The sequence below is a fragment of the Sorex fumeus genome, unplaced genomic scaffold (genome assembly GCF_029834395.1).
Source record: "Sorex fumeus unplaced genomic scaffold, SorFum_2.1 ptg000041l, whole genome shotgun sequence".
Taxonomy (NCBI): domain Eukaryota; kingdom Metazoa; phylum Chordata; class Mammalia; order Eulipotyphla; family Soricidae; genus Sorex; species Sorex fumeus.
The window spans coordinates 7,940,041-7,963,844 of record NW_026606098.1 but is presented as its reverse complement, the minus strand read 5'-3'; the positions used below and the strand labels follow the sequence as shown (position 1 = coordinate 7,963,844).

General features: G+C 62.2%; 3 protein-coding genes across 4 annotated transcripts; 1 reads left to right on the top strand and 2 right to left on the bottom strand.

Moving 5' to 3' along the window:
- Window positions 1-183: 183 nt before the first annotated feature.
- On the bottom strand, window positions 184-4,474 carry SSBP4 (single stranded DNA binding protein 4). 2 transcript variants are annotated; one of them, XM_056119332.1, is made up of 17 exons: window positions 4,049-4,474; window positions 3,182-3,254; window positions 3,007-3,068; window positions 2,853-2,937; window positions 2,587-2,676; window positions 2,137-2,196; window positions 1,992-2,058; window positions 1,847-1,914; window positions 1,704-1,771; window positions 1,538-1,583; window positions 1,415-1,450; window positions 1,278-1,332; window positions 1,135-1,199; window positions 975-1,053; window positions 856-884; window positions 639-734; window positions 184-338 (listed from the first exon to the last, which is right to left on the bottom strand). In XM_056119332.1, the coding sequence occupies exons 1-17, from the start codon at window positions 4,105-4,107 to the stop codon at window positions 309-311; spliced, it is 1,068 nt and encodes a 355-aa protein (XP_055975307.1). In that variant the 5' UTR covers window positions 4,108-4,474; the 3' UTR covers window positions 184-308. The 2 variants fall into 2 exon arrangements, with proteins under 2 accessions (XP_055975307.1, XP_055975306.1); XM_056119331.1 differs by having other exon boundaries at window positions 316-338; window positions 517-734; window positions 1,156-1,199; window positions 1,704-1,914.
- Window positions 4,475-9,572: 5,098 nt separating this feature from the next.
- Window positions 9,573-12,496, top strand: LRRC25 (leucine rich repeat containing 25). The gene is made up of 3 exons (XM_056119681.1): window positions 9,573-9,599; window positions 10,023-10,814; window positions 11,956-12,496. The coding sequence occupies exons 2-3, from the start codon at window positions 10,030-10,032 to the stop codon at window positions 12,101-12,103; spliced, it is 933 nt and encodes a 310-aa protein (XP_055975656.1). The 5' UTR covers window positions 9,573-9,599; window positions 10,023-10,029; the 3' UTR covers window positions 12,104-12,496.
- Window positions 12,497-12,664: 168 nt separating this feature from the next.
- GDF15 (growth differentiation factor 15) lies at window positions 12,665-15,479 on the bottom strand. Its single transcript, XM_056119680.1, has 3 exons — window positions 15,385-15,479; window positions 14,193-14,434; window positions 12,665-13,368 (listed from the first exon to the last, which is right to left on the bottom strand). The coding sequence occupies exons 1-3, from the start codon at window positions 15,477-15,479 to the stop codon at window positions 12,719-12,721; spliced, it is 987 nt and encodes a 328-aa protein (XP_055975655.1). The 3' UTR covers window positions 12,665-12,718.
- Between the last annotated feature and the right edge of the window lie 8,325 nt (window positions 15,480-23,804).

Sequence of the window (23,804 nt, the reverse complement as noted above, 5' to 3'; positions counted from 1 at the left end):
TGTGTCCAATCCAGCCCCTGAGTCCAGTCCCATTGCTCCACTACTGCACCTGCCAGAGCACCTTTAAAACATGGAGACCAGATACCAAAAACCAAAGTAAAATATTTATTGTCAGAGCTCCCCGCAGCCCGGGCATGCGCTTCCAACGGTGCCCTACCCACCCACCCCTGACAGGGCCCCCACTCGTCCCAACCAGGCTTCAGGTCTGCAGGCCCAGTTCAGGGCATTTGGTTCTTCGCCAGCTGAAAGCATATGCAGGCGTCGCCTCCTGCAGCCTGCGACTGGGCAGGGCAGCCGGACAGTACTCGTCACACACTCATGGTCATCCCAGGGGAGAACTGCAGAGACCAGGGCAGTGGCTCAGCTCGGGTCTCCCCCGGGGCCCACCCTGACCCGTCCAGGGGCGGGGAGAGAAGAGACAGGGATGAGGGCACGCGGGTCCCGGGTTGGTTTGGGGGTAGGGCAGTAGGGAGGGTTGGGAAGGGGCAGAGAGGTGTGCGCGGGCGCCCCCCCCACCTGGCCCGACGCAGTCATGGTCTTGCTCTGGCCCCCCGGCCGCCCCTTCGGGGCCTGCCCGCCAGGTCCCTCCGGCCCGCCGCCGCCGCTGCCGCGGGAGGGGAGTCCACACAGTCGCTTACGCTTTCGCTCGGGAATGAGTGTAGGAAGGTCCCAGTGGGTGCCATCTCGCCATCATCCCGTGGGGTGCCCGGGGCGTTGCTCAGGCCCGGGGAGTTCTGGGGGTAGTGGCCAACACCGAGTGTCTGCGCTCAGCCGCTGGACCCCGCCCCCAGGTCTCTCCCGCCCTGGCGTTAATCCCGCCTCCTAGCGCTGACCCTGGCCTGCGGAGGCACTCACCTTGGGCAGGCCATCCATGTCGCCCGATCCTGTAGACAGACAGACGAATGGACGGCGAGCTGAGATTGCCATGCCTACGCCCACTGTTCCCACGACACCGCCTCGGGGTGCCCACTCACCCAGGGATCCATTGGCCTGGTGAGGCTCCAGGGCGCTCAGCGCTGTCAGGGGGCCCTCAGGGGCCGGCCCAAGCGGGAACTGAGGGCAGAGGGCAGGTGAAGCTGGCTGACAGATCGCAGTGCCCCGCACCTCCTGCCTGCCCCACGTTCCCGCACTGACGTTAGCTCTGCGGGCACTCACGGGGTTCATGACGGTGTACATGTTCTCGCTGGACGTAGTGGAGTCTGCGGGGCACACACATGTGGGGCGCAAGTCAGCGCCTCTCCCCTCCCCCCTGCAAACCCCTTCAGGCCCCCCAGTACCTCCAGGGCTGGGCAGGATGGGTGTTCCTGGGGGCCCGCCTGCTCCTGGGGGTCCCTGCGGGGATGGAGGGAGGCAGGTGAGCCGAACAGACCCTGTCCGAGCCCCCACCCCCCACCCGCGTGGGTCCCCGACTCACAGTGTAGCTGCCAGGGGAAGACGATGGGTAGGGGGCCTGGGGAGAGTCGGCTGTGAATGCTCAGCACCCCACCCGCCAGCGACCACCCCCAGCAGTGTCCCCTGCCCCCACCCCCAGACTCACTGAGTTGCCGCTGGGGCTGGTCCAGGGGCCTCGGCCCACCGGGCTCCTAAAAGAGATGAGGTTGGAGGCCGGTGCCCCCATCAGCAGGGGACAGACACCCAGGGACCCCGGTCCCCATATAACGGCCTCAGTTTGTGAAACCTCGGACTGGATCCCAGGGACTCACATGTTCGAGGGGGGCAGGGCAGGGCCGGTGAGGGCGTGGGGTGGCGGCCGCAAGCCCCCGCCATAGCTCTGTGGAGGTGAAAGGGGCATGAGCAGGGGCCAAAAAGGGGGAACCCGGCCCCCCACTCCCTGGCCTGCCCTTACCTGTGGCCCAAGGCCAGCCATGGCCCGGGGCGGCGGTGCTCTCTGCATGGGGCCCAGGCCCGGGTGCCCTAGGCAGCGAAGGACTGGGGGTTCTTATTGGGGCACCCCCAAAGGCAAGGCGTAGCGACAGGACCGGGCCACTCACCCTGAGCGCGCAAGGGGTCCACAGTGCCAGGGAGGAGGGGCTGAGGACCCGGGAGGCCCACAGGAGGCTGCAGAGGGGGTGCGTGGACACTGAGTGGGCAGTCATTGGCCCCCCAACACGAGCCCCTCCCGTGTCCAGCTCTCACCTGACTCGGCATCCGCAGGGTGGGCCGGGGGCCCCCTGGGTACCGCGGGGACATGAAGGGCTGCAAGAGGTGGGCTGGGGTCAGCACACCTCCGCCCGCTCCCCAAAACTCCCCAGGGACTCTCCCTGGCCCCAAAAGGCATGCATGTGTGCCTGAGGGGAGGGGTCGGGTCCCACGAGGTCTAACCGGGCCTGGAACCCCATAAGTGGGGCACTGGGGTCAGTGTAGCTGGGAGTTGGGGGATTCTGGTTGGACACCGGCCAAGGAAGCTCCATTTCCCTGAGCCCCCAGAGGCTGGGTTGATGTGGCAGGACCCCTGCCTCGGAGAACCCCGCTTGGTGGAAGCTAGCATTGCAGAGGGCGCAGATGCTGCCTACTGCCCGCCACCCCCCCACCCCGCATCCCAACACGGGTGCACCCCTCCAAAGACAAATATCCTGAGTTTTGTACCTGGAAGAAGCCAGGGGCCAAGGGCCCCGCTGCCATCATGTCCCCAGGGACCAAGCCCCCCACCATAGGGGCAGGGGCCGCTGCAGTGCTCTGCGGAGGGGGTGGAGGGAAGCCAGGTCAGGACTCGGGTGGGGGGCTTCACACTGAGGGACCCTCTCCCCACCCTCACAACTTTTGAAAACTGACATGACCTCCAGGCGCGCCAACTGCCCGCGTGTGCCCACCTTGCAGTCTACAGTGACCACCGCAAGTTCCCCTGCACTCACGTAGTCGGGGAACGCCTTGGGCTCACTCGCCAACTCGGAGACCTCCCGGCGGTCGGGCGCTGTGCAGTATAGGTCCCAAAACACGCTGTGGGCAGCAGGGGGTCAGTGAGGTCATCGCGCCCATCCCCCCCAGCCTGCCTGGCCCCCAACCTACCACCACCAGGAGTGCAGGAACCCCGGGGGTTCCCCCAGCATAATGTTCTTCTCCCACCGGATCTGCAGATGAGAGAGAAGCTGCCCTCAGGGGGGTGGGGGCCTGCCTGAACCCTAGCCACAGCACAGGGGGCAGGAGGAGCCCTCAGGCCCCAGGGCAAGGGGTGCTGCTTTACCTCGGAGAGGAATGTCTGTGCTGATTTCTGAGCCCCCACGTGCAGCAAGTACTCGTACACGTACAGCGCCAGCCTGCGGGAAGCCACCTCAGGGGATGCCGGGCCCCATGTCCACGTCTCTACCAGGGGCACCCCTGGCCTGGAGGCCACGTCTAGAGAGGGGGCCCAGGATCCCCGGACTAGGTCCCCATCAGGGACCCACAGGCCTCCAAGGAGGATCCTCTGGCGGCTCCGCCTCCTCCTGCAACTGGGGGTCCATTCACCTGCCTCCCCAGGAGGACCCCTGCTTTGTCCTACGCACCCCGGGTCTGGAGGGAGGGACCCGGCCCTCCACCTGGTGGGGACATGGAAGGCCGCTAACCCCGCAGCAGGCAGACAAGTCGTTTTGTGGGGGTGGCACTGGCGTCCCCCCACCGCGCAGGTCCCCCTTCCTTTTCTCAAGCTCTCCCGGTCACCAGGATGGGGGCAACGGGGGTGCCCGTGCGGCCAGTCCAGAAAACTTCCCTGGAATCTGCGGGAGGCCCCGCGGCCCCGCCCCCACGACCCTGGGGGCCCGCATCCTCGGGTCTCGGACACGTCCGCAAATCTGGAGACCTCCGGAGCCCCCGCGCCGGCAAGGTCCAGGGCTCTCCCGTGCGTCTCCGCAGCTCACGGCTCTATCCTAGCGTTCGGATCTCGCGCGCCCCCGCGCTCCTCCCGGCACAAGTGCGCCCCGCACACCTCGTGCCACCCGGGACGCGCGCCCCCGAGCTCCTCCGGGCTCCATTGCGCCCCACACACCTCGTGCCACCCGGGGCGCGCGCTCCCACTACCCCCCGTCCCCCGCTCACACCTCGTGCCACCCGGGCCGCGCGCCCCTCGACTCACTTCTCGCGGGCCTGGCTGTCCGAGGGCACAGCCGACCCTTTGCTCCCCTTGGCGTACATGCTGCGCCGTGGCCGGCCCGGTTCCACCTGTCAGGCGGCGCGGCGGGTCGCGCTGGCCGTCACCATGGCTACCCCGTGTCCCCTGTTCTCAGCGCCCCGAGCCCCGCGCCGCCGCGTTGGGCATCGTCCGCGCGCGGGAGCTCCAGAAGGCCGCGGCGGCGGCTCCGGCGGCCCCGGGGGCTCCAGCTTTGGGGCTCAGGCCGCTGGGTCCGGTTTTCTTGGCTCTTTCCTGCACGCGGCTGTTCCGGGAAGCGCGCGCTCCCTCCTCCCGCCGCGCGCGCCCCCGCCACTCTTAAAGGGGCCGTGGCGGGCGGGCGCTCGGGTGGGTCTCGCCGCGCACGCGCAGAGAATCGGCCGCGGGTCGAGCCAGCCCCAACCCCCCCTCCCCCCCGTGGGATCCCGGGAAGGCGCTCCGCTCACGGAGCTGCGCACGCTGTCCTGGAACCAGTTGTCGGCCCGTCCCACGACGGGTGGCCGCACGCGGGCCCCAGCGTACAGAGCACGTGAGCCCGGGCTGAGCAACCTCCATCACCAGAGGCCCAGGCTCTCCCCCGGTGCTTTGCACGGCTCCCGGGGCGCTCCCACGTGGACACGCTCGAACCGGACACAGCCTCGGATCCCGCAGACACAGCAGCCGCCTGGAGGCCGCATAGACTACAGAAATCAGGAGCCACAGGACACGGGCGCACAGGGCAACAGGAGGGGTCGACTTAGTGGGCAGTTCCGTGCTCACAACGCCTAGCAGTCTCTGGTGCCCGCTACAAACGGGGCGTACCTCGGATTTCAGGGTCCCGGGGCTGGCGTCGGATGCCAGCAGTGTTCCTCCCCCTTCTTCCCTCAAGTTTCCTGCCCCGTCTTTTCCCCAGGTGTGCAGGAGTTGAGCTTGACATGACGCGCACGGAATTCGGGACTGGAACGCCGTGCCCGGCTGCGACCGTTAGCGACGCGCTCGCTGTTTCCTATGCACGACTGTGCGCGTGCGCGCGTGTGGCACTGGAGCCGAGCGCGCACCCCCAGACTTGGTCAGCGGGAGAGGGGCCCAGTCCCGGGTACCGCAGGTGCTCCAGGACCCCGTGTAGTGCGTGTGCACCCCCGTCCGCTGCCAGCGCCCCCGAGCCCAGGGCGGCATCCCCCCCTGCACTCCCGCTAAGAAGGCGGCCCCAACCCCGCCTCCATCCCGACAGACCAGCCGGGGAGTTGGGCCCCCCCGCCCTTCCCACTTCCTGTCCAGCCGTCCCCTCCCCCAGCTTCCTCTCCCGCCGGCGCTGCGCGCTTCCAACGGACTTTGAGTGCTTAGGGGGCCCCCGCAGCGGGCGGTCGACCTTAGCGCCCACTCTCTCGGGGCAGAAAGAGGGTGATGGGGCGGCATTTGTGAGCCCCGCGTTGGGCTCGCAACTGGAAGCCGTGACGCGTCAGGCTGACTGGTGGCACCGGGGGTCGGTGGGGACAGCGGCACGGGCAGCCAGGGCGGCCCCGTGCGGCGCGGCCCCGGTGGAGGGGGAGGCGCGGCGGGAACGCGGTTCTCATGGCAACAGGCTCGGCGCCCGCAAAGGGCGCCCCAGACGCCTCTCCGCCCCCCGCGGCGTTCAGGCGGGGCTGCCGCACGTGGCGAGGATGTAGGCGCCGTCCTAAAGTTATGGGGAGCCGCGGCCCGGCAGCGATCGGGGCTGCTCTCCGGGGCAGGGTGGGAGGGACAGCACCCCGACCCGCCCGCGAAGCAGCGCCCTGGAGGCTGCCCGCAGGAGGAGCGTGCTTGGCCCCAGCCGCCGCCTTCGCGCTTCTCCTTGGGAACTTGACAGCTTCAGGCTCCTCGGGGAGCCCACGAGTCCCTCCTTCAGCCCGCGCCGTTTCCTCCGCCCCCTTCCCCTTTGTTTCCGCCCCTGCCGCCCTCCCTTCCCTCCTCCCTTCCCTGCGGCTCTTCCCGTCATGCGCCTCCCCCCCGGTACCCCGCCTGGACTTGGACGGGGGCGGGGAGAGTTGCGCGCCCCGCGGGGGCTTCCCTGGGCGGTGGGGCCGCCCGGCTGCTCTCCGCGGCGGTAATTCGGCCTCGCAGCTTTCTAAGGCGGCGCCAAGACAACCCTGGGAGGAGGTTGAGTCCAGGAGCGGGGCTTGAGGGTCGGTTCCCAAATAGCAATGCGCCCTGGGGCCCAGCGGGCGGCGGGGTGCAGGGGGGAACTCCTGGCGGTGTGGTGTGGTTGCCGTGTGGCCATTTGAGCAGGGTCTCACCGGCCCGGGATCCCCCCTCCAGGGGCGCCCCCAGCCACCCTGCCTTCCGCACCTTCCAGCCCACAAATCAAGCCTCACCCCTGCTTGTTACTGTTGAGGAAACTGAGGCTCAGAGGGGCATCGGAGCTCTCACTCGGGCGCCCAATTATGACCCAGGTCCTCACCCTGGCAGTGGAAGGCATTTCACGGAAACTTCAGACCTGGAGGTGCGATGGAAGGAGGGTCTAGCTGCAGAAAAGTTTCTGGAAAGTTCTCCCAAGTGGGTCTCCAGCCTGGGAGCAGCTTTCGGGGACTGTGGGGGCCTGCCAGGGGAACGAACAAGCAGCCGACTCCGCTGGGGTTCCCAATACCCGTGCCCCACTGTACGGGGCGGCAGACCCTACCCCCCACCCCCAGGGCTGCACAGATCAAAACAGCTCCCCAGTGCTCTCCGGCGGGGGACGGGGTGAGGGGGCTCCCCGCAGGCACCCGGGCTTGCCATCTGCAGGAAAGGCCGCACGGTGGCAGCAGAGAGCCGCCTGCTGAGGCGGCAGTGTCCCGCCTTGTGGGGGGAGGGGGCGTCTGGGGCTTCCGAGGTAACGGGCTCCTCTGGACTTTGCTCAGGTCTCCAAGTCTGAAACCAAGTATGCACCGGGGCCAGAGCGATAGGACAGCCAGAGGACCCGGCCCTGCAGTGGCCGGCCCAGGCTGGATCCTCAGCATCCCATTAGGGTCCCCGGAGCACGGGAGAGTGATTCCCGAGTGCAGAGCCAGGAGGAACTCCTGAGCATCACCGGTGTGCCTCCCCCCAGATAAAGAAACCCAAGAATGTACTGGCATGTGTCCACGTAGGAGGTTTTCACAGCAAATAAAAATTTGAGGGGCTGGAGTGATAGCACAGCGGGTAGGGCGATTGCCTTGCACGCGGCCAACCCAGGTTCAATTCCCAGCATCCCATATGGTCCCCTGAGCACCGCCAGGGGTGATTCCTGGGTACAGAGCCAGTAGTGAACTTTGTGCATCGCCGGGTGTGACCCAAAAATTAAAAAAAAAAAATTGAGACTGGAGTCAGCCCCAAGCACAGAGCCAGGAGTCAGCCTGAGCACGGTCGGTCCCCAGGCAAACAAAACAGCCTTGCCACTTTGGGAGGAGACTCAGGGTTGACTCCTGCACATTTGTTTTCCCAGGCCACCCCCTGCGGGCCCCTCAGTCCCATAGGACACAGAGCTCTGCCTTCACGCTGTGACACCTCACTGTCCTGCTCACTTCCCAGACACCAGGACGGGAACAACCACGGCCCAAATGCAGAGGCGGTGCGGGGCCACGGCTGCAGAAGGGAGAACAGAATGCCTGGTGCTGCAAATCATGCCACAGCCACCCCCAGATCTGGACTCCAGGACCAAAGTCGCCCCAAATCCACAGCACGCCCAGAACTCATTCTCCTAAGTCGCATCTTCTGCTCACGTGCCTTGTTGCTTCCTCTTTCCTCATTTCCTCCTTTCCTCAGATCTGGGGCTCAGGGACTCTGCCTCCCCCCCGCCCCCGCCCTGGCTGGCCACACACGCCACTCGCACCCCTGGGCCTCACGCTGGTGTGGGCGACTTCGTTAAAAGGGTACTTGGCTGTCGCATTAGTTCAGACTCCAAAATAAAAGAAGCCTTGGGGCTGGAGAGATAGCACAGCGGGCAGGGCGTTTGCCTTGCACGCGGCCGACCCGGGTTCGATTCCCAGCATCCCAGATGGTCCCCTGAGCACCGCCAGGAGTAACCCAAAAAGCAAAATAAATAGAATAAAAGAAGCCTTTGTGGGAGCTCCTCATCCTCCCTCTGACAGCCCCCCCAGACATAATACTCTCCACAGCCCCTCCCCCCCACTTTTCCTTCCTGTCCCTTCCAGTGCCCTGGTATACTGCACGCTCCCACTGGGCCTTGCAGTTCGGACATGGCCCCGTGCCTGCCCGCTCACACGGTCCACACCCCTACACCTCTGAGCTGGCACCCCCACCCTGCCTCCCCATGCAGGAACCATCAGCGCCTTCCTCCTTTCCAGCTCTGGGTCATTTCCAGTTGCCCAGTAGCCAGGAATTCCCCCTCTGTGGGGCTTGGGGTTGGGCCTCCCGGGTGCTGGGCCCCAGGGGTCCACCCTGCACGTCCCTGGGCTTGGTTCCTCCTTAGTCAACTCACGTTCACCCTTTTGCAAACATGCAAATATGATGGGGTTGCTGAGTCAGTGGACACCTACCTTCGAAAGCCGGGGGACTGTGCCCGCGCCTTCCATGGGGGTACACCCAGCAATGGGGGGGTGCCTGTAGGCGGGATAGGGGACAGGCTTCCGGACACTCACCCAGTTTGCAGATGCAGACATGGAACTACAGCTGACCCAGGCCCACAGTGAATGGAGGGGGAGCAGATTTGAACCCCGTGGTCTTATACCTGGCTGCCCCGCACCCCCCCATCTGCAACCACCCCAGCCCCCTCACACCTCGTCACACTTGCTCCCTGCCCTTCCTGCTCGCCCTTACAGCTCCTCTTCCAGATCCCAGGCTGAGGGGGGAGGCAGGACGCCACGTCCCCATGCCCGGACATCCGTCTGGGTCTGTGGCAGGGCTGAGGAACTTGGAGAGCCCACGGCAGGTTTTAGGAATCGTCAGTACACTCCTACCCATGCGTGGAAGCCCCAGTCTACGCTGCCCCTTGCAGGAAGCCTTTCCAGGTCTTGCTCTGGCCTGCCGACTCTCTACAGGCATGCCTGATGGTGGCGAGGGGCTGTGTTCAGCTCTGTCTTTTCCCGAGAAGAGGTGCTGCTCCTGAATCTGGCCGGGCTCAGGCCTCTGGGAGTGTGGTGGGGGCGGGAGGCAGGGGTCCGGGTGAGACCGGAGTCTTACAATGGTGGAGGCCGTTGAGTGCAGGAGCTGGCAACTGGCAGGGACTGCGGAGGCAGCCGTTGCTCGGTCGCTCCTGGGGCACAGCGTGGGTTCCTGCAAGAGGGAAGCAGGAGGCTGGGCGGACCCTTCCCCTGTCGTGAGAACCGGGAGCCTGGAGGCCTAGCAGAGGGGGCGGGCCCTCGTCTTCATTCTTCCCCTTGGCGCTCTACCCAGAGGGACACCAGTTCCTCTTCCCCCCACCCCCAAGTTAAGTTGCAGAGTCTGAGGCACGTCGGGGGTCACAGCCGTCTGCCGGGAACACGCAGCCCCGCCGGGCGCCCCGCGGCGTGCAAGCCAGCCCAGGACACAGCCGGAACCTCACGGACCTGAGGCCAGGCGAAGGTGTGTCGGTGGTACCCGAGAGGTAGGTGTGTGCCCACCCGAGCTTGAGCCCCAGCCTTCTGGCTGAGCCCATCTACCCACCCCAGTCGGGGGGCTCCCAGGCTCCCAGCTGTTGAAGCTGATCCAGGACCTGCCGGCAACCCCCAGCTGTTACCTGAGCAACTGCTCGTTTGCATAAACCGCGTCCTAGCCAATGAGTTGCCTGGGATGCTGGCGGAGACCCGTGAGCCCTAAGGGTTTCCCTCCACTTTCTCATTTCCGAGCGCCAGAGTTACGACCCATTTCCCAGAAGGTGAGACTGAGGACAAATGACAAACCAGTGCGAGGTTATTTGGAGGCGGCCTCAGTGGCTTTGAGCGTTAAATATAGGAGCAATCACCGGACGGGGGCGCTGAGGGTGACCGCAGGCCGAGATAGCAGTTTCTAGGCGCTTTTCTCTGCCCAGGGGTTGAATGGGGTGCGCCCTGGAAGGGTTGCCGCCGCCGCTGCTGCTGCCGCTGCTGCTGCTGCCGCCGCTGCTGCTGTTTCTAGAAGCTCCAGGCAGCCACGGATTGTCCTGCAGCGCATCCCCCGTCAACTGGACCGCTGGACTGACCGCCACATGCCTGAACTTCAGCGGCCAAGACCTGGACGAGCTCCCGGATGAGCTCCAGGCCAGCAGCTTGGAACACCTCGACCTGTCCAGGAACAGGCTTCAATACCTCCCGGGTCCCCTCTTTGCTAGCCTGGAGAAGCTCCAGGTCCTCGACGTGACCGGCAACCCCCTGTCCACGGTGAGCCGGGCCCTGGGCGCTCTGTGCACGCTAGAGCTGCGGGCGGACTGCGCATGCGCCCTAGTGCCCTGGCACCAGGCCCGCACCAACTGCTCGGACGCGCCGAGCCCGCAGTGCCAGGTGGGCTTCAACTACACCCAGAACCTCACGCTTTTCCTGGAGACGCACTGCCCCGAGGGCCTGGGCACGGCCGCCGTCGCGGGCCTGGCTACCGGGGGCTTCGTGCTCCTGGCTCTTGGCATCGCAGGCTCCTGGTTGGGCTACAGGCTCCGAGGCCGGGGGGCCACCGGCACCCAGAGCCTGGGCAAGATGCTCACTGCCTCCGACGCACCCAGCCGGCAGCCGCGCTATGGCAGCCGAGCCGGGAGCCCTGGGTCTCCCATGAATGTGCAGCCTGGTCCTGCATCACCCGACTATGAGAACATGTTCCAGGGGGAGCCCGCTCAGCCCCACTGGGATGACAGGTGGGTGACACATTTGCGAGCCTCTCGGGTCGGGGTTCCAGCCCAGCAAGGACTCTTGCAGGACCAAGGGCCCCTCCCTCTGCGTGGGGGAGTGGAGTAGGAGTACAGAATTGAGTTTTTGGTTTGAGGACAAGCCCCTTCCCATCTTTTCTGACGTGCAAACCCATTTCTGGCACCCACATGGGGGTGGGAGAAAGAGGTGCTGTGGGGTGGCCAGTGTTCTGGGGTCCAGATCTACTGACTGGGCTCCTATGGAACTTCCAGTTCCCTCTAGGTAAGAAACCAGGACAGCAAGGAGGACACTTGCTTTACACACTGCCGACCCAGGCTCAGTTCCCAGTACCCCATAAAGTTCCCCAAGCCCTGCCAGGAGTGATTCCTGAGCATTGCTGGGTGTGGGCCCCCCAAAACAAGAACAACAACAAAATGGGGGCAGCAGCTGCCCTCCCCACCTCGCCTGAGCCCCACTGAGACACAAATGTCATCCAGGGGCAATTTAGGGGCAAAGGGCCAGAAGTCAGGACCAGAGCGGGAGCTGTGGACAGGAGCAGGGGATTGGATTTGGCCGGGTCGGGACACCAGGGGCGCCTGCTGCTGAGAAATGAGATTATGCAAAGCAGATGCAAAGGCGCGGGGAAGCAGAAGTGGGAGACGCTGAGGGCACCAGCTGGCCCTGTGCCAGGCATGTCCCCTGGCTCGGTGCAAAGTTCAGCAATGGCCTTTGTCCTCCACACTTGAATCTCCCAGCAGAAGGATGATTGGGTGCTGCCAGGGAGACAACCCTGGCTCAGAGCCGCCGTGTCAGTGTTCCGGCTTTGTTGATACTTTATGGACTGATAGCGCTTTCGCAGAGGGGCTAAGACAGTGGCAGTGGCACTGGCCTTGCCCACATCTGTCTGGAGTTCAGTTCCCAGCACCCCAGGGGGTCCCTTGAGCCTCACCAGGAGTGATTCTTTACTCCGGCCAGGAGTAACTCTGGCCAGGAGTAACTGCCGCATGCTTCCCTCCTTCCTGCCCTCAGAGGGCAGGGCACAGGGCAGGCTGGGAGGATCTGCTTCTTCCCAGTGCCCCCAGCACTGGCGTGACCTCTCCAGCGCCCCTGCTCACCAGGCCCCTTCCTCACCCCTCCCTCTCCTGACAGGCCTCAGTCGGCCAGCGACAGTGACTTCTACATGGAGTTCCAGGAGCAGAGCGCAGAGTCGGGGTCCAATGCCATCTACTGCAACCTGCCGACTCTGCGGCCCGAGGCTGAGCAGGATGACGATGATTATGTGGTTCCTGGGTGCTGAGCCCCCACCGCGGCACCCCAGTCCTGCAGATGAGAGCGGCCAGGGCCATCCTTGGGGTCAGGAGGTTCCCAGCACCCCAGCAGTGAGAAGAGGGGGAGGAGCCTCTGGCAAGGGTGCCCGGCAGATACCCCACAAGCCTGAGTCTCTGAGTTCACACAAGAACCCTAACTCCCCTCCTACACCCTTTACCCCACTGCACCCCATTCTGTGCATGCACCCCATCCCTTTGTCCTGTGCCTGCACCCCCATGCATCCCGTTCCAGTCCTGCACCTTCCTATGCCAGTACTCTAGGGAGAAATCAAGTAAAACAGCAGCTCCATTTAATTTTTTCTGCAAAAAAATATTTTTTTTATTGTTCTGGGACAACAAACATCAGCCGGATCTTTCTCCAACTCCCTCAAAGCTGCTGCTCCGACTCGCCATCCACCAAGAGCCACCTCGAGACAGCCCTCTCCGACTGGTCTTCTCATCCCCGAGTAGATCACCCCAATAACTTAATAATAAATACGGAACTAATAAATACAGCGGTTTGGGCGGGAAGGTCAGTTGTCCTGGGAGCAGGCACCCCCACTTGCCCAACTGACGGTCGGGGAGGCAGAGGGTGCACCCGTTGCTCATGCGCAGTGGCAGTCAGCGGCCACGAGGTCGTCGAAGGGTGTGAGAGCGATGTGGCCAAGGTTGTCCCGGTGCATGAGCACCACGGGATCGTATTTGGAGGGGACACAGCAAGGCTCTGGCACGGAGTCGGGGCGCAGGCGGTGCAAACGCGCCTGCATCTGCGTGTGCGCCTTGGCCGAGCGGAACTGGGTGGGGCAGGCGCCGATGCACATGCGCACGTCCAGCTCCTGCGGCGCGACCACCCAGTCGGCCCAGCCCAGGTCCTGCAGCGACGCGCGCAGGCTCACCAGGCGGCAGCAGCGCCCCGCCCCCAGCGGGCAGCGGTCCTCGCCCAGTTCCTGCGTGCTTCGCCGCCCCCTGCTAGCCGCCGGCCGCCAGTGCAGCTCCAGCTGGGGCCGTACGGAACGTTGCGCGCCCCGCCGCCAGCGGTCCGACGACGGTGGCGGCAGTCGCAGGTGCAGGACGGACCGTCCAGGGGCTCCGGATCCGAGCTGCTGCCGCAGTAGCCGCGTCACGTCCCACGAGGTGGGCGCCGTCGGGGCCAGTCGGAGCAGGGCCAGATGCAGGCGGGAGCTGGCGGGAACCCCCTCGGTAAGGGCGCTCCGGGGGATCCGCTGGTACAGGTGGCTGTCGGGTCCGAGTCGCGCTGTGGAGGTGACAGAGAGAGGAAGGCGGTCACCCGCAGTCCTCCCACACAGGCGTTTTGCACGTGCAGCTGCATTCTCGGGCGCAAGCCACAGTCCAGCGGTCAGAGCGCTGGCCTTGCACACGGGCGACCCAGGTTCGAACCACGTCAGGCGTGATTCCTAAAACGCCGCCAAGTGTGGTCTAAAACTAAAAAAAGAAAGGAGGAAAAACAAAAACAGCAAAATCCCCCCACCCCCCGCCGACAGTCAGAAATCCGAGAAACGCAAGGCAGGATGGAGGGTCCCCAGTATTCTCAGACACCCCACCCCACGCGGTCGGGGAGGCTCCCTGGGAAAAAGGTCCTCCATCCCATTCGCTGGGCTCAGGTTTTGGTGCAGGTGGGATGGGGTGAGAGCGCCCCCTTTAGGCTGGATACCCCCCACGACAGACCTTCCGCCCCTGACCCCACCCCCGACTCTCCGGGCAGCACCAGGACACGCCTCGCCCGTCGGTCACGAGGATCTTCGGCGGCGTCTTTACCGGGGGTTGCATCAGAAACTAACCAGCCCTATCCGTATCCCTGGGCCCCGCCCCCTACTGCTCGCTTCCCCCACTCGAACCCCGTCCCTGGGCTCTCCAGGCGCTGTGAACCTCCAGGAGTCGCGTTCTCCCTGTGCCTCAGTTTACCCATCTGCTTTCCGGGGAGGGGTGGTTAAACCTACTCTGGCCCCAGCTGCTCTGGGGTCCTCTGTCACCCCTGAGGTTCTTGCTCAGATTGTGGGTGGGGAAACAGGCTCAGCAGTAGGTGGGTGACCTGCGTCTAGGGTGGGCCTCTGGACTCACGCTTTGAGCTGAGGAGCCGGACCTGGACGTCGGGGATCGCGTCGGGGTTCAAGGCGTCCCGGGTCTGGTTCTCCCAGAGTTGCCTCTGCAGGTTTTCATAGCGCTTCCGCAGCTCCCGCACTCTGAGGTCCGGCGGGCCCGGGGGTACCCGCAACACGTGGAGGTCGTGGCGGGGCAGCTCGAGGGCGCCTCCTGCCGGCAGTCGCGGCAGCAGCAGCCAGAACTGCAGCAGCAGAAGGGAGCTTGGCCCGGGCATGACCCAGCTGAGAAGCGACTCTCACTGACCCGCGTGCGAGCTGGACGCCTTTTATAGTACTCGGACTTTGTCCGCTCCCGCCTGCCTGTCCCGCCCCGTGGGAGCTGAATAAACAGTTCCATTCCCGAGAGACCGCGACTGGGCGGGGTCTGCTGGGGGGAGAGGTAGTGTTGAGGGGGTGGAGGTCTTGCGGAAGCGAGTCATCCCACCCGCCCCAGAACCTGCAGGAGCCTCAGTGCCCTCCCTGTGAGAGGGAGGCTGATCGCAGTGGGCAGTGGGCATGTGACAAACGAGCTCCGTAGCCTCAGCTGAGGAGGTCAGCTACCTAAAGCAAAGCAAAGCGGGCAGAGAGCAAGAATGTCCTTCCTGGGGCCACACTCCCCTCTACCTGGAGGATATGGAATGACCTGAGGTCACATAAGAGGTCAGGGATAGGACCAGGCAACTGGAGGGGCTAAATTAACTGAGTGTGGGGGGAAAAGTCAGCTCAGCTAGAGAAGGGAGCACCAAATAAAGGGTATTGGGAAGATCCGCCCAGGATGGGAGATGCATGCTGAAAGTACACTGTAGACCGAACATGATTGCCACTCAATTCCTCTTTTGCAAGCCACAGCACCCAAAAGGAGAGAGAGAACAAAAGGGAATGCCCTGCCACAGAGGCAGGGTGGGATTGGGGTGATGGGGGGTGGGAGGGATACTGGGATTAGTGATGGTGGAAAATGGGCACTGGTTGAGGGATGGGTACTTGATCATTGTATAACTGAAACCCAAGCACAAAAATTTGTAAGTCTACAACTGTACCTCAGGGTGTTTCACTAAGAAAAAATTTTAAAAAATTAATTAACTGAGTGTGTTTCCAGTGCCTCATCTGGAGAGCTCTTGCTTATCCAGCAAAGCCCTACTTAGACAGCCCCACATCCAGAAACCTTCCCTCACCTGGTTTTCCAGCCTCCTCTTCTTGCCAGCTCGGCAGCATGCTGGGCCAGGTCCTGCAGTGCCTTCTGCTGCTGTGAAACTTCCATCAGCGCCATCACCAGGATGGGTTTGTCTGGGCCCTGAAATCCAGGTGGGGTCATGACACAGAGCCAGTGGGGAAGCAGCACCGTCCACTGCTAGGACCATGTGCTGGCCGCCAGGCCCCTCTGGAGGTTACCTAATGGCAGTTTGGTGGCCAGGGCACCCGGCCATGGCGGACAGCCAGCGATGAGCTCATGTGGTTGAACCCCCCTTCCTCTCCAGCTGGGTCCGGTCCTGGGAGGCCTCTCCAGGTTAGAGGTGAACCCTGCCGTTGGGGGGTGGGGGCGTGGCAGGGCAAGCTCAGGTGGGTCCCCTAGCCTTGCCAACTAGTAACGTGGTGCAGGCGCACTTGCCTCAGATGTGGCCAGCTGGGGTTGATTCCAGCATCCCATGAGGTCCCCCAAGCCTCCCAGGATCCCTGAGCCCAGAGCCAGGAATGAGTCCTGAGCAGCCCTGGGTGTGACCCCCCCAAAAAAAAGAAATCAAAAACATAAAACCTCAGGGGCTAGAGCAATAGCACAGCGGGTAGGGCGTTTGCCTTGCACGCGGCCGACCCGGGTTCGATTCCCAGCATTCCATATGGTCCCCTGAGCACCGCCGGGAGTGATTCCTGAGTGCAGAGCCAGGAGTAACCCCTGAGCATCAGCTGGGTGTGACCCAAAAAGAAAAAAAAGAACAAACAAACATAAAACCTCAAACCTTCCAGCATGTTCCTTGGTCACCTGGTCCTGGCCGAAGACACAGGTGTACCACAGGAGCCTGCTGCTTCCAGCCACACAGGATGGACAGCAGGACACAAACACAGGACTGAGCACCCCAGTCAGAGCTGCCAAGTCTATGGCTGGGGCAGTGACCACCCCAGGTGTGCCCCCTGCAGCCTCAGGAGGTAGGAATTTCCAGACAGTGCCCTGAACTCCTTGGCTTGGCAGGGCCTGTTCTTATGGAGGGAGTCCCACACTGCGCAGTGTTCAGGGACTACTCCCAGCTCAGTGCTCAGAGAACTGACTATGCAGTGTGTGGGGGGTGGGTAGATCTAGGGCTTCCTGTGTGCAGAGCCTCCAGCTGTGGTCCTGGGGCTGTAATCTGAGTTGAAGCCCCCATGGTGCCTCTTCCTCTCCAGGACAGGGGTTCCTCCCATGCTCGCTCGCCAGGGCTCACGGTTCCTGGCCATGGTGATCACCAGGACGGTGCCCACTCCTGTGGCTGTGGTATGTTCAGATGTCCCAGGCCAGCGCTAGTCACATGTGGGTCCCGCCAACCTTTGCCTCAGGTTTGAACTCGTGACCAAGTGCTGCCCCCACCATCTACAGCTCACACTTTCAGTTTGTAGAGCTCTGCAAAAAGTTCAACTCCTGGGGCTGGAGAGAGAGCACAGTGGGTAAGGCGTTTGCCTTGTACATAGCCGATCCGGGTTCGATTCCCAGCATTCTATATGGTCCCCTGAGAACCGCCAGGAGTAACTCCTGAGTGCAGAGCCAGGAATAACCCCTGTGCATCACCAGGTGTGACCTAAAAAAGCAAAAAAATAAATAAAAAGAAACTCAACGCCTTAAAGCAGTGTGATGACTGCTTCATTACGGGGGAGGAGTCTTGAGATACAACTTGAGGTGTCTCCTGGAGAGACCCCCCCAGATTGGTACACACAGTAGGTTCCCTCTAAGTGCAGGACACTTAACCTTAACGCAGGGGCCTAGACCACCCACAGGCTGCCAGGCCACGCCCCCAATGGTTTCACCGTAGCCACGCCCCCGACGACCCAATGCTGAGTAATCCTGACCACGGGTTTTGGTGTCTGGAGCGCGGTTGGGGGTGCTGCCCCAGGTCACTGAGAATGAGCCGCACAGGTGCCTGACTCCTGGACTAGCGCCCAGAATGGATCTAGCAGGTTGAGCCAGTTGGGGGGGCATTAAACCCTAAGCGGGCCGTGGGCGGGCCCAGGGGGAGGCGCCACCTTGCTAAGGAGCTGGGCTTTCCGGATCACAGGCGATCCGATCCGGAAGGTCCTTCTCTAGGGCCAGGGCACCCAGCTGTGGCGGGCAGCCAGCGATGAGCTCATGGGGCCGACCCCCCTTTCTCTCCAGCCGCGTCCGGTCCCGGGAGGCCTCTCCAGGTTAGAGGTGAACTGCGCTGCGGTTGGGAGGGGGATGGATGGCAGGGCAAGGTCAGGTGGGTCTCCCTGCCTGGCAAGTCCTCAAAAACCCTGGCATATTTCCTGGTCACCTGCTGCTGGCGCAGACTTCTTCCAGCAATTCAGAACAGACTCCTGGCAGCAGGAGCCAGGGTCATTTCCAGCCTGGGTGTTGCCAGCCTCCTGGTATGTCCAGGCATGGCACTGAGGCTCGAAGTGAGGTCGCCGGACCCCACGGGTGGATTGTGTTTAGTAGGGAGGAGAGAGACGGTCACTGCCTGATGGCCTCTGCCCCCCAGGACCAGCTGGGAAGACAGTCTGCTTGGGCAGCTGGCCACCACGCCACATCTGACATCAGGTACAGGAGTTGATCCCCACCACCCGATTCCTCAGGGAGCCACAGACTCAGAACGAGGATTTGCTCTTTGCAGGAAAGGAGAGGCCAGGCCCAGGCCTTACCCAGGGTCTCGGGGTCTTGTCTCACCTCGCAGAAAGGAATTTCAGGAGTAGAGGAGGAGTGAAGTAAAAACAGATTTTATTTGGAGGGTTTTGAAGGGGAGGAAGGAGAGAAAGTGGGAGAGAGTGGCTGGTGGGGGTTCCATCAGGTATTGTCAGGAAGGGACAGCTTGTCAGTTTTCTTCAATCTCCCTCAAGTCTTTGATTGCAGATCCTGCCTCTGCTGGTCTGTCTCCTCTGTAGGAGTCCTGCTTTCTCTGGGTCTGTTATTGGCTCCAGGTGAAGCCTCAACTCCTGTTTTCCACAAAGTTGGCTTTTTGCAACTTTAGGGCTGTAGCATTGTATCACTGTCCCCCTGTTGTTCATGGATTTGCTCCATCGGGCACTAGTAACATCTCCATTGTGAGACTTGTTACTGTTTTTGGCATATCGAATAAGCCACAGGGAGCCTGCCAGGCTCTGCCCGTGCAGGCGGGATACTCTTGGAGGAATCAAACCCGATCGGCCGCGTGCAAGGCAAACACTGCTATCGGTCCAGCCCTAATGAGGCATGAAAAACTGTATTCATGACTCATTAATAGATATTTTCAACGTTTTTAAGTGACCAAACAGAAAGCACCTTACATCAAAGGTTTTACTTTTTGTCATTTTTGATTGGCGGATACACCTGGCGATGCACAGGGGTTACTCCTGGCAATCTCGGGAACCATACGGGATGCTGGGGATAGAACCCAGGTCGGCTGCGCGCAGGGTAAATGCCTATCTCTGCTGTGTTGGCTCTTCAGTCCCTGAAGGCTAAGTTTCTCTATAAAGACCATCATCAGTGGCTGGAGCAATAGCACAGCGGGTAAGGCATTTGCCTTGCACGTGGCTGACCTGGGTTCGATTCCCAGCATCCCATATGGTCTCCCGAGCACCACCAGGAGTGATTCCTGAGTGCAAAGCCAGGAGTAACCTCTGAACATCGCCGGGTGTGACCCAAAAAGCAAAAAAAAAAATTCATGAATCCCCATTAAACTGTCACTGATTAGTACCTCACTGCTCTGCAGGGGGCATTTAATCTGTACCCAGGCATGTACGTATCCAGGCATGCACACTGTTACGGGGAGCACATTCACACAATACCTGGACCACCTGGGGCTCCAGAGAGCACAATCAGAAGTTTACTCAGGATCTTCTCTGAGCATCAGTAAGTCACTGAATGGACCAGGGACAGCGTGGCTGTGGAAGACCTGGCCTGCAAGCATTGGGGTGTGAAGCCCTGAGTGCATCTGATCCCTGCCCCAGGGGTCCAGGCCTGCATTTGAAGTGTGCAGGCCCGACTGCAACCAACACAAGGACAAGTACCATGGCTGCGGGGTGCGAGCCCTGGGGGGGGCTCATACCTAAAGTGTGAGCACCCCAGAATCAGGCAGGCAACCTCGATCAACAGAGACAAGCGCAGCACAGCAGAGGGGAAGAGGAGAAAGAGCGAGAAGAACTACAAGTCACTAAACAGTGCTTGCTTAGTGAAAACATGTCTCAGTCCCGCATGAGATGTCAGTGTCTGCGTGTAGCTGACAGTGCTCGCGAGTCACCTGACAGGGAAACACCTGTCGGAGAGAGTGGTAGAGCCGCTTGCCTTCCATGCGGCTGACCAGGGTTCAATCCTGGTCACCTTATAAGGTCCTCCAAGCATTAATGAGTGATCCCTGAGCTCAGAGCCAGGAGTAAGTCCTGAGTACAGCATGTGAAACAAAAAAAAGTACATAGTAACTCCTGGGGCCAGAGAGATGGCTTCAGAGGCTGGGATTCAACCTGGCATTGCCGTCCCGGGCACCACCAGGAAGCAACCCGGATGGGGGCAGTCTGTGCCGTTAAAACCAAAGTCAGGTACTTTTTTTTTTTTCTTTTTGGGTCCCACCCAGCAATTCACAGGGGTTATTCCTGGCTCTGCACTCAGGAATTACCCCTGGCAGTGCTCAGGGGACCATATCAGATGCTGGGAATCGAACTCCGGTTGGCCACCCACGTGCAAGGCAAACGTCCTACCCGCTGTGCTATCGCTCCAGCCCCAAAGTCAGGTACTTTTATGGAAAAAGCTTCCTGGGCTAGGAAAGTAGCTCAGTGGTAGAGCACATTTAGGTAGAGAACACTTCAGGGCTATTGATATTATTTTCCCAGGAAATTCACTGCCACTGCCTTGGGAGGGGCCTTCGCTCTCCCCCTGCCTGCCGACATCAAATCTGTAGCTGGAGCATGTCCTGGAGTATCTGGCCATGAGTTCTGGCCCCGGGGGGCCACGCTGCTGTCTGAGCCCTCTGCTCCCTGACCACGTGGAGTGGGGAATAGGTGAGCATGTGACTGATCACCAGCGCCAGAGCCAGCAGGGGTCTGCGAAGATCACTCCTGGCAGGCTCAGGGAACCCCTATGTGCTGCCGGGATTGAATCCCGGGTGGCAAACACCCTCCCTGCTGTGCAGTCCCTCAGGTTAAGTTGTCTTTTGGTTTGTTTTTAAGGCAGAGCCCAGCATGGGTCGTGGATTACTGCTCCCAGCCAGGGGAGCTTTTCCCTTCCAGTGTGTGTGTGGGGGCTGGGGGGACCTCGGGCTGAGCTGGGGGCCATGTGATCTTGCAGCTTTCCAAAGTCTGCACTCCGCCCCCCAGCATAGAGGCTCAGCAGGGTTGCCTGTGTGAGTCAGCGCCCCATGCCACTAAAAGCTGCTGGAGGAAAACGGCCCCCCACCCCTCCCCACTACCGGAAGCGGTAGGCTAGCTCCTGCCACCAGCTGTGCGGGCTCCTGGGCTGGCCTGCCCCAGCCCCCCTGGCAGGAAGTGGGTCAGTGGAGGGGGCCTCTCATGGGCTCCTTAGGTGTGCCCCCCCAGCCCTCACGTGCCGGCAGCACCTCACTTGTATGAAACCTGGACTCCCCAGTTGGCTTTCAGCCCGCCCAGCTGGGGGTCACTCCTGGCAGATCTCGGCACCTTATGGGGTCCTGGGGACTGAGCCCAGGTCCTGCGAGGCAGCGCCTCTCATTCCTTTCCCTCCAACCCCGCCTTCCACCCCCTTTCCCACCCCCTGCTTTTGCTGTTCCCGTTGTTTGTTCTGGGTGTCTGTGTGGCGCGTTGGCTGGCGTGGGGCCTCTGGGCTGTGTGCCAGGTGGGTAATGGTGAGAGGCGAGAGGCACACACCTGCCAGGCTGCATTTTTTCCTCTGCGGTGGCTCCAGCCCTGCAGGGCACAGGGGGTCACTGCTCAGGCACCCCCAGGGCATGTCCGGGCAGGTCCGGGAAGGAAGGAGCAGGCTGCAGGGCTGAGGCGGCCGGAAGGCCATGTTCGGAGTTTCCGACTGTTCTTTGACCCCCTTTGCCCTCTGCCCCCATCTGTCACACTGGATGTATCCCTGAGATGACCCCCCCAAGCCCCCACCACCGAAACGGGGAGGATGTTTTGGGGATGAGAGCGGTCAGCAGGGCTTGGAGCGCCCCCGTTCCCCCCCAGACAGGCGGCAGTGCTCACATTTCAACAGCTTTATTTACTTTCTGGGGTGTCAGGTGTGGGGGCACCCAGAACCGAGCCCCCCCTGAGAAGGCCAGTGGACCCCTCCCTGGCCACACCCAGGCATGAGGGTTTTGGACAAGGCACTCACTGGAACTTGGGGGTACAGAGGGTACTCCAAGACTGCAGGACCCGGAACTGGAGGAGGGTTCTTCATGGATCCATGCGAGGCAGCTGAGCTGTCGGGGTGCAGGATACACACCCCGGGAAAGGGCTTCTGGGGGAGCAGCCAGGCCTGCACCCCTGGGAAGGGAACCCCCATGCAAAAGATATGTCTGCACTTCTTGGGGCCCCCCTGTGCAGGGCACACAGGAGACTGACCTGCAGCCGCCTCGGCCCCGGGTGCAGAGAGAGCCGGAGACAGCTGTCTGCTGGAGAATGAACTGGAGGACTCAGAATTCACCCCTTCACCCCGCACTGCCCGTATGTCTCAGGGGGACCCTGGCCTTGGACGCACCGTGCCCCCCTCCCACGGCTTAGGCACTTACGGGAAGGGAAGCGTCTGGGGCAGAGGCGAGAGGAGCCCATAGGCCAGCTGGGGGCTGCTGGGAGGGGCTGGCTGAAGAATGGGGCTTTGTGCCCAGCTCCCGCAGGGAACTTCTGGGTTCAGACACTCGGAAGGGTGGAGAGGTGAAAGGTCAACAGTCTAGACAGGGCTGCAGCCTGGAAACGGGGGGCTTGGTGGGCAGATTTTCTCCGCCTCACACTGGCCCTCCCCTGCCCAGGAGGGGGCGTGCACACGAAGGCAGACACACACACACGCACGCACACACGCACACGCACGCACACACGCACACGCACGCACACTCCTATGAGCACACACAGGCTAACACACACATGAGTACATGCACACACGCGCTTGTATGAGCACACACAGGCTCACACACACACATGCATCAGCTGGCCAGTGGCCAGGCAGTGACTTGGGAGAGAGAAGGCTCCTTGGAGCCACTTTGCTGCCTGAGCAGGCCCTGTTGTTCCTAGAAGTTTCCATGGTAGCAAAGTGGGGATGGGGTTGGACTTTTCTTTCAGGCCACAGACTCCAATCACTAGTGGCCAGAGTGGGGACATGGACAGAAAGCTGCAGGGCCAACAAGGGGAACCACGGGGGAACGCTGGCCTGGGTGACCCCCACAAAGAGCCCAGTGGGGGACACCGGGCCACCCCCTCCAGCCCCCTCCCCGCAGGGGCTCACGCTCCCACTCCCCCATCCTATCACCCCTCTGCTTGGCTCTCCAGCAAACACTGGTCTCAGCCCGCTGCACCCGCCTAGGCCCCTCTGTCTCTGCACCCCCTCTGAGTGACAAAGGCCAGGGACTGCCTCCAGGACACAGGCTGAGTGGAGACACGGCGCCTTGGAGGAGCTGGCTGCCTGGGGAGGGGGTGCTGTTGGGGGTCAGCAGAAAAATGGCAAAACGTGTCCGAGTGGAAATGTCTGTGGGCTGTCAGGGACCCCCCACCCCAATTTAGTGTAGTCATGGTCCTGGGGTTAGGGACTGAGCTTGTGGGGACATGCCCAGAGAGACACGGATGACCAAGGGACCCTGAGAAAGAACCCCTGGAAAGGTGCCCCATAGGTCCCCAACATGAAAAAAAAACTCCTGGACCAGGGTCCAGACCCAAGCAGCTGACCAGAGGCTTCTGGGGAAACGACACGGAGTGTTTGGGGGTTTTTGGAGTGTTTCACGCTGAAACGGGTGTTTGGGGGTGTTTGGAGTGTTTCACGCTGAAACGGACCAGACTCTTGCAAGGAACAAACAAATGAAATTTGGGGGATGAGTGGGGGAACCAGTAAAAAAAGACCCTGCTCAGGCCTTGAATGCCCTCACCCCAAAATCCAAAATCCCTTCCCTCCTTTCTGTTCACACAAAAGGGACTGCATCCCAGAGAGGGTGTGGGAGGTTGCTGCCTGCTGGGCTGGGGCACCAGGGACTCCAAACGGGGTTGGGGGGTAGATAGGGAAACCCCAAGACTTGGGGGAGGTGACGGAAACACTTCTCAGCCATGGGCCCCCAGCTGTGGGCTTCCCTGCCTGGAGCCATACCACCTCCAGCCACTCCAGGGAGGGGGGAAGGTGTCTTTTGGGGGACAGGCCGCCCCTCAGAGCCAAAGTGCCCCTGGACTCCCCCAGGGTGATGTCCCCTAGTCTCTGGGCTGGAAATCTGGAGTGTCCAGGGAGTTTCAAAAGCACCATTAGCCCCAGAGCCAGACGCACGGC

Bases quoted from the DNA above. Each gene is read 5' to 3' on its own strand.
- SSBP4 (XM_056119331.1), bottom strand. From the start codon at position 4,107: ATGTACGCCAAGGGGAGCAAAGGGTCGGCTGTGCCCTCGGACAGCCAG. The intron at 2,197-2,586 runs GTACAAAACTCA...CACCTCTTGCAG, and splicing joins TGGCCCCTGGCTTCTTCCAG to CCCTTCATGTCCCCGCGGTA. The intron at 885-974 runs GTGAGTGGGCAC...GTCTGTCTACAG, and splicing joins CCAGGCCAATGGATCCCTGG to GATCGGGCGACATGGATGGC.
- LRRC25 (XM_056119681.1), top strand. From the start codon at position 10,030: ATGGGGTGCGCCCTGGAAGGGTTGCCGCCGCCGCTGCTGCTGCCGCTG. The intron at 10,815-11,955 runs GTGGGTGACACA...CTCTCCTGACAG, and splicing joins CAGCCCCACTGGGATGACAG to GCCTCAGTCGGCCAGCGACA.
- GDF15 (XM_056119680.1), bottom strand. From the start codon at position 15,479: ATGGCGCTGATGGAAGTTTCACAGCAGCAGAAGGCACTGCAGGACCTG. The intron at 14,435-15,384 runs GTGAGGGAAGGT...GCCCGGGCCAAG, and splicing joins AGAGGAGGCTGGAAAACCAG to CTCCCTTCTGCTGCTGCAGT. The intron at 13,369-14,192 runs GTGAGTCCAGAG...TCACCTCCACAG, and splicing joins CCGGCTCCTCAGCTCAAAGC to CGCGACTCGGACCCGACAGC.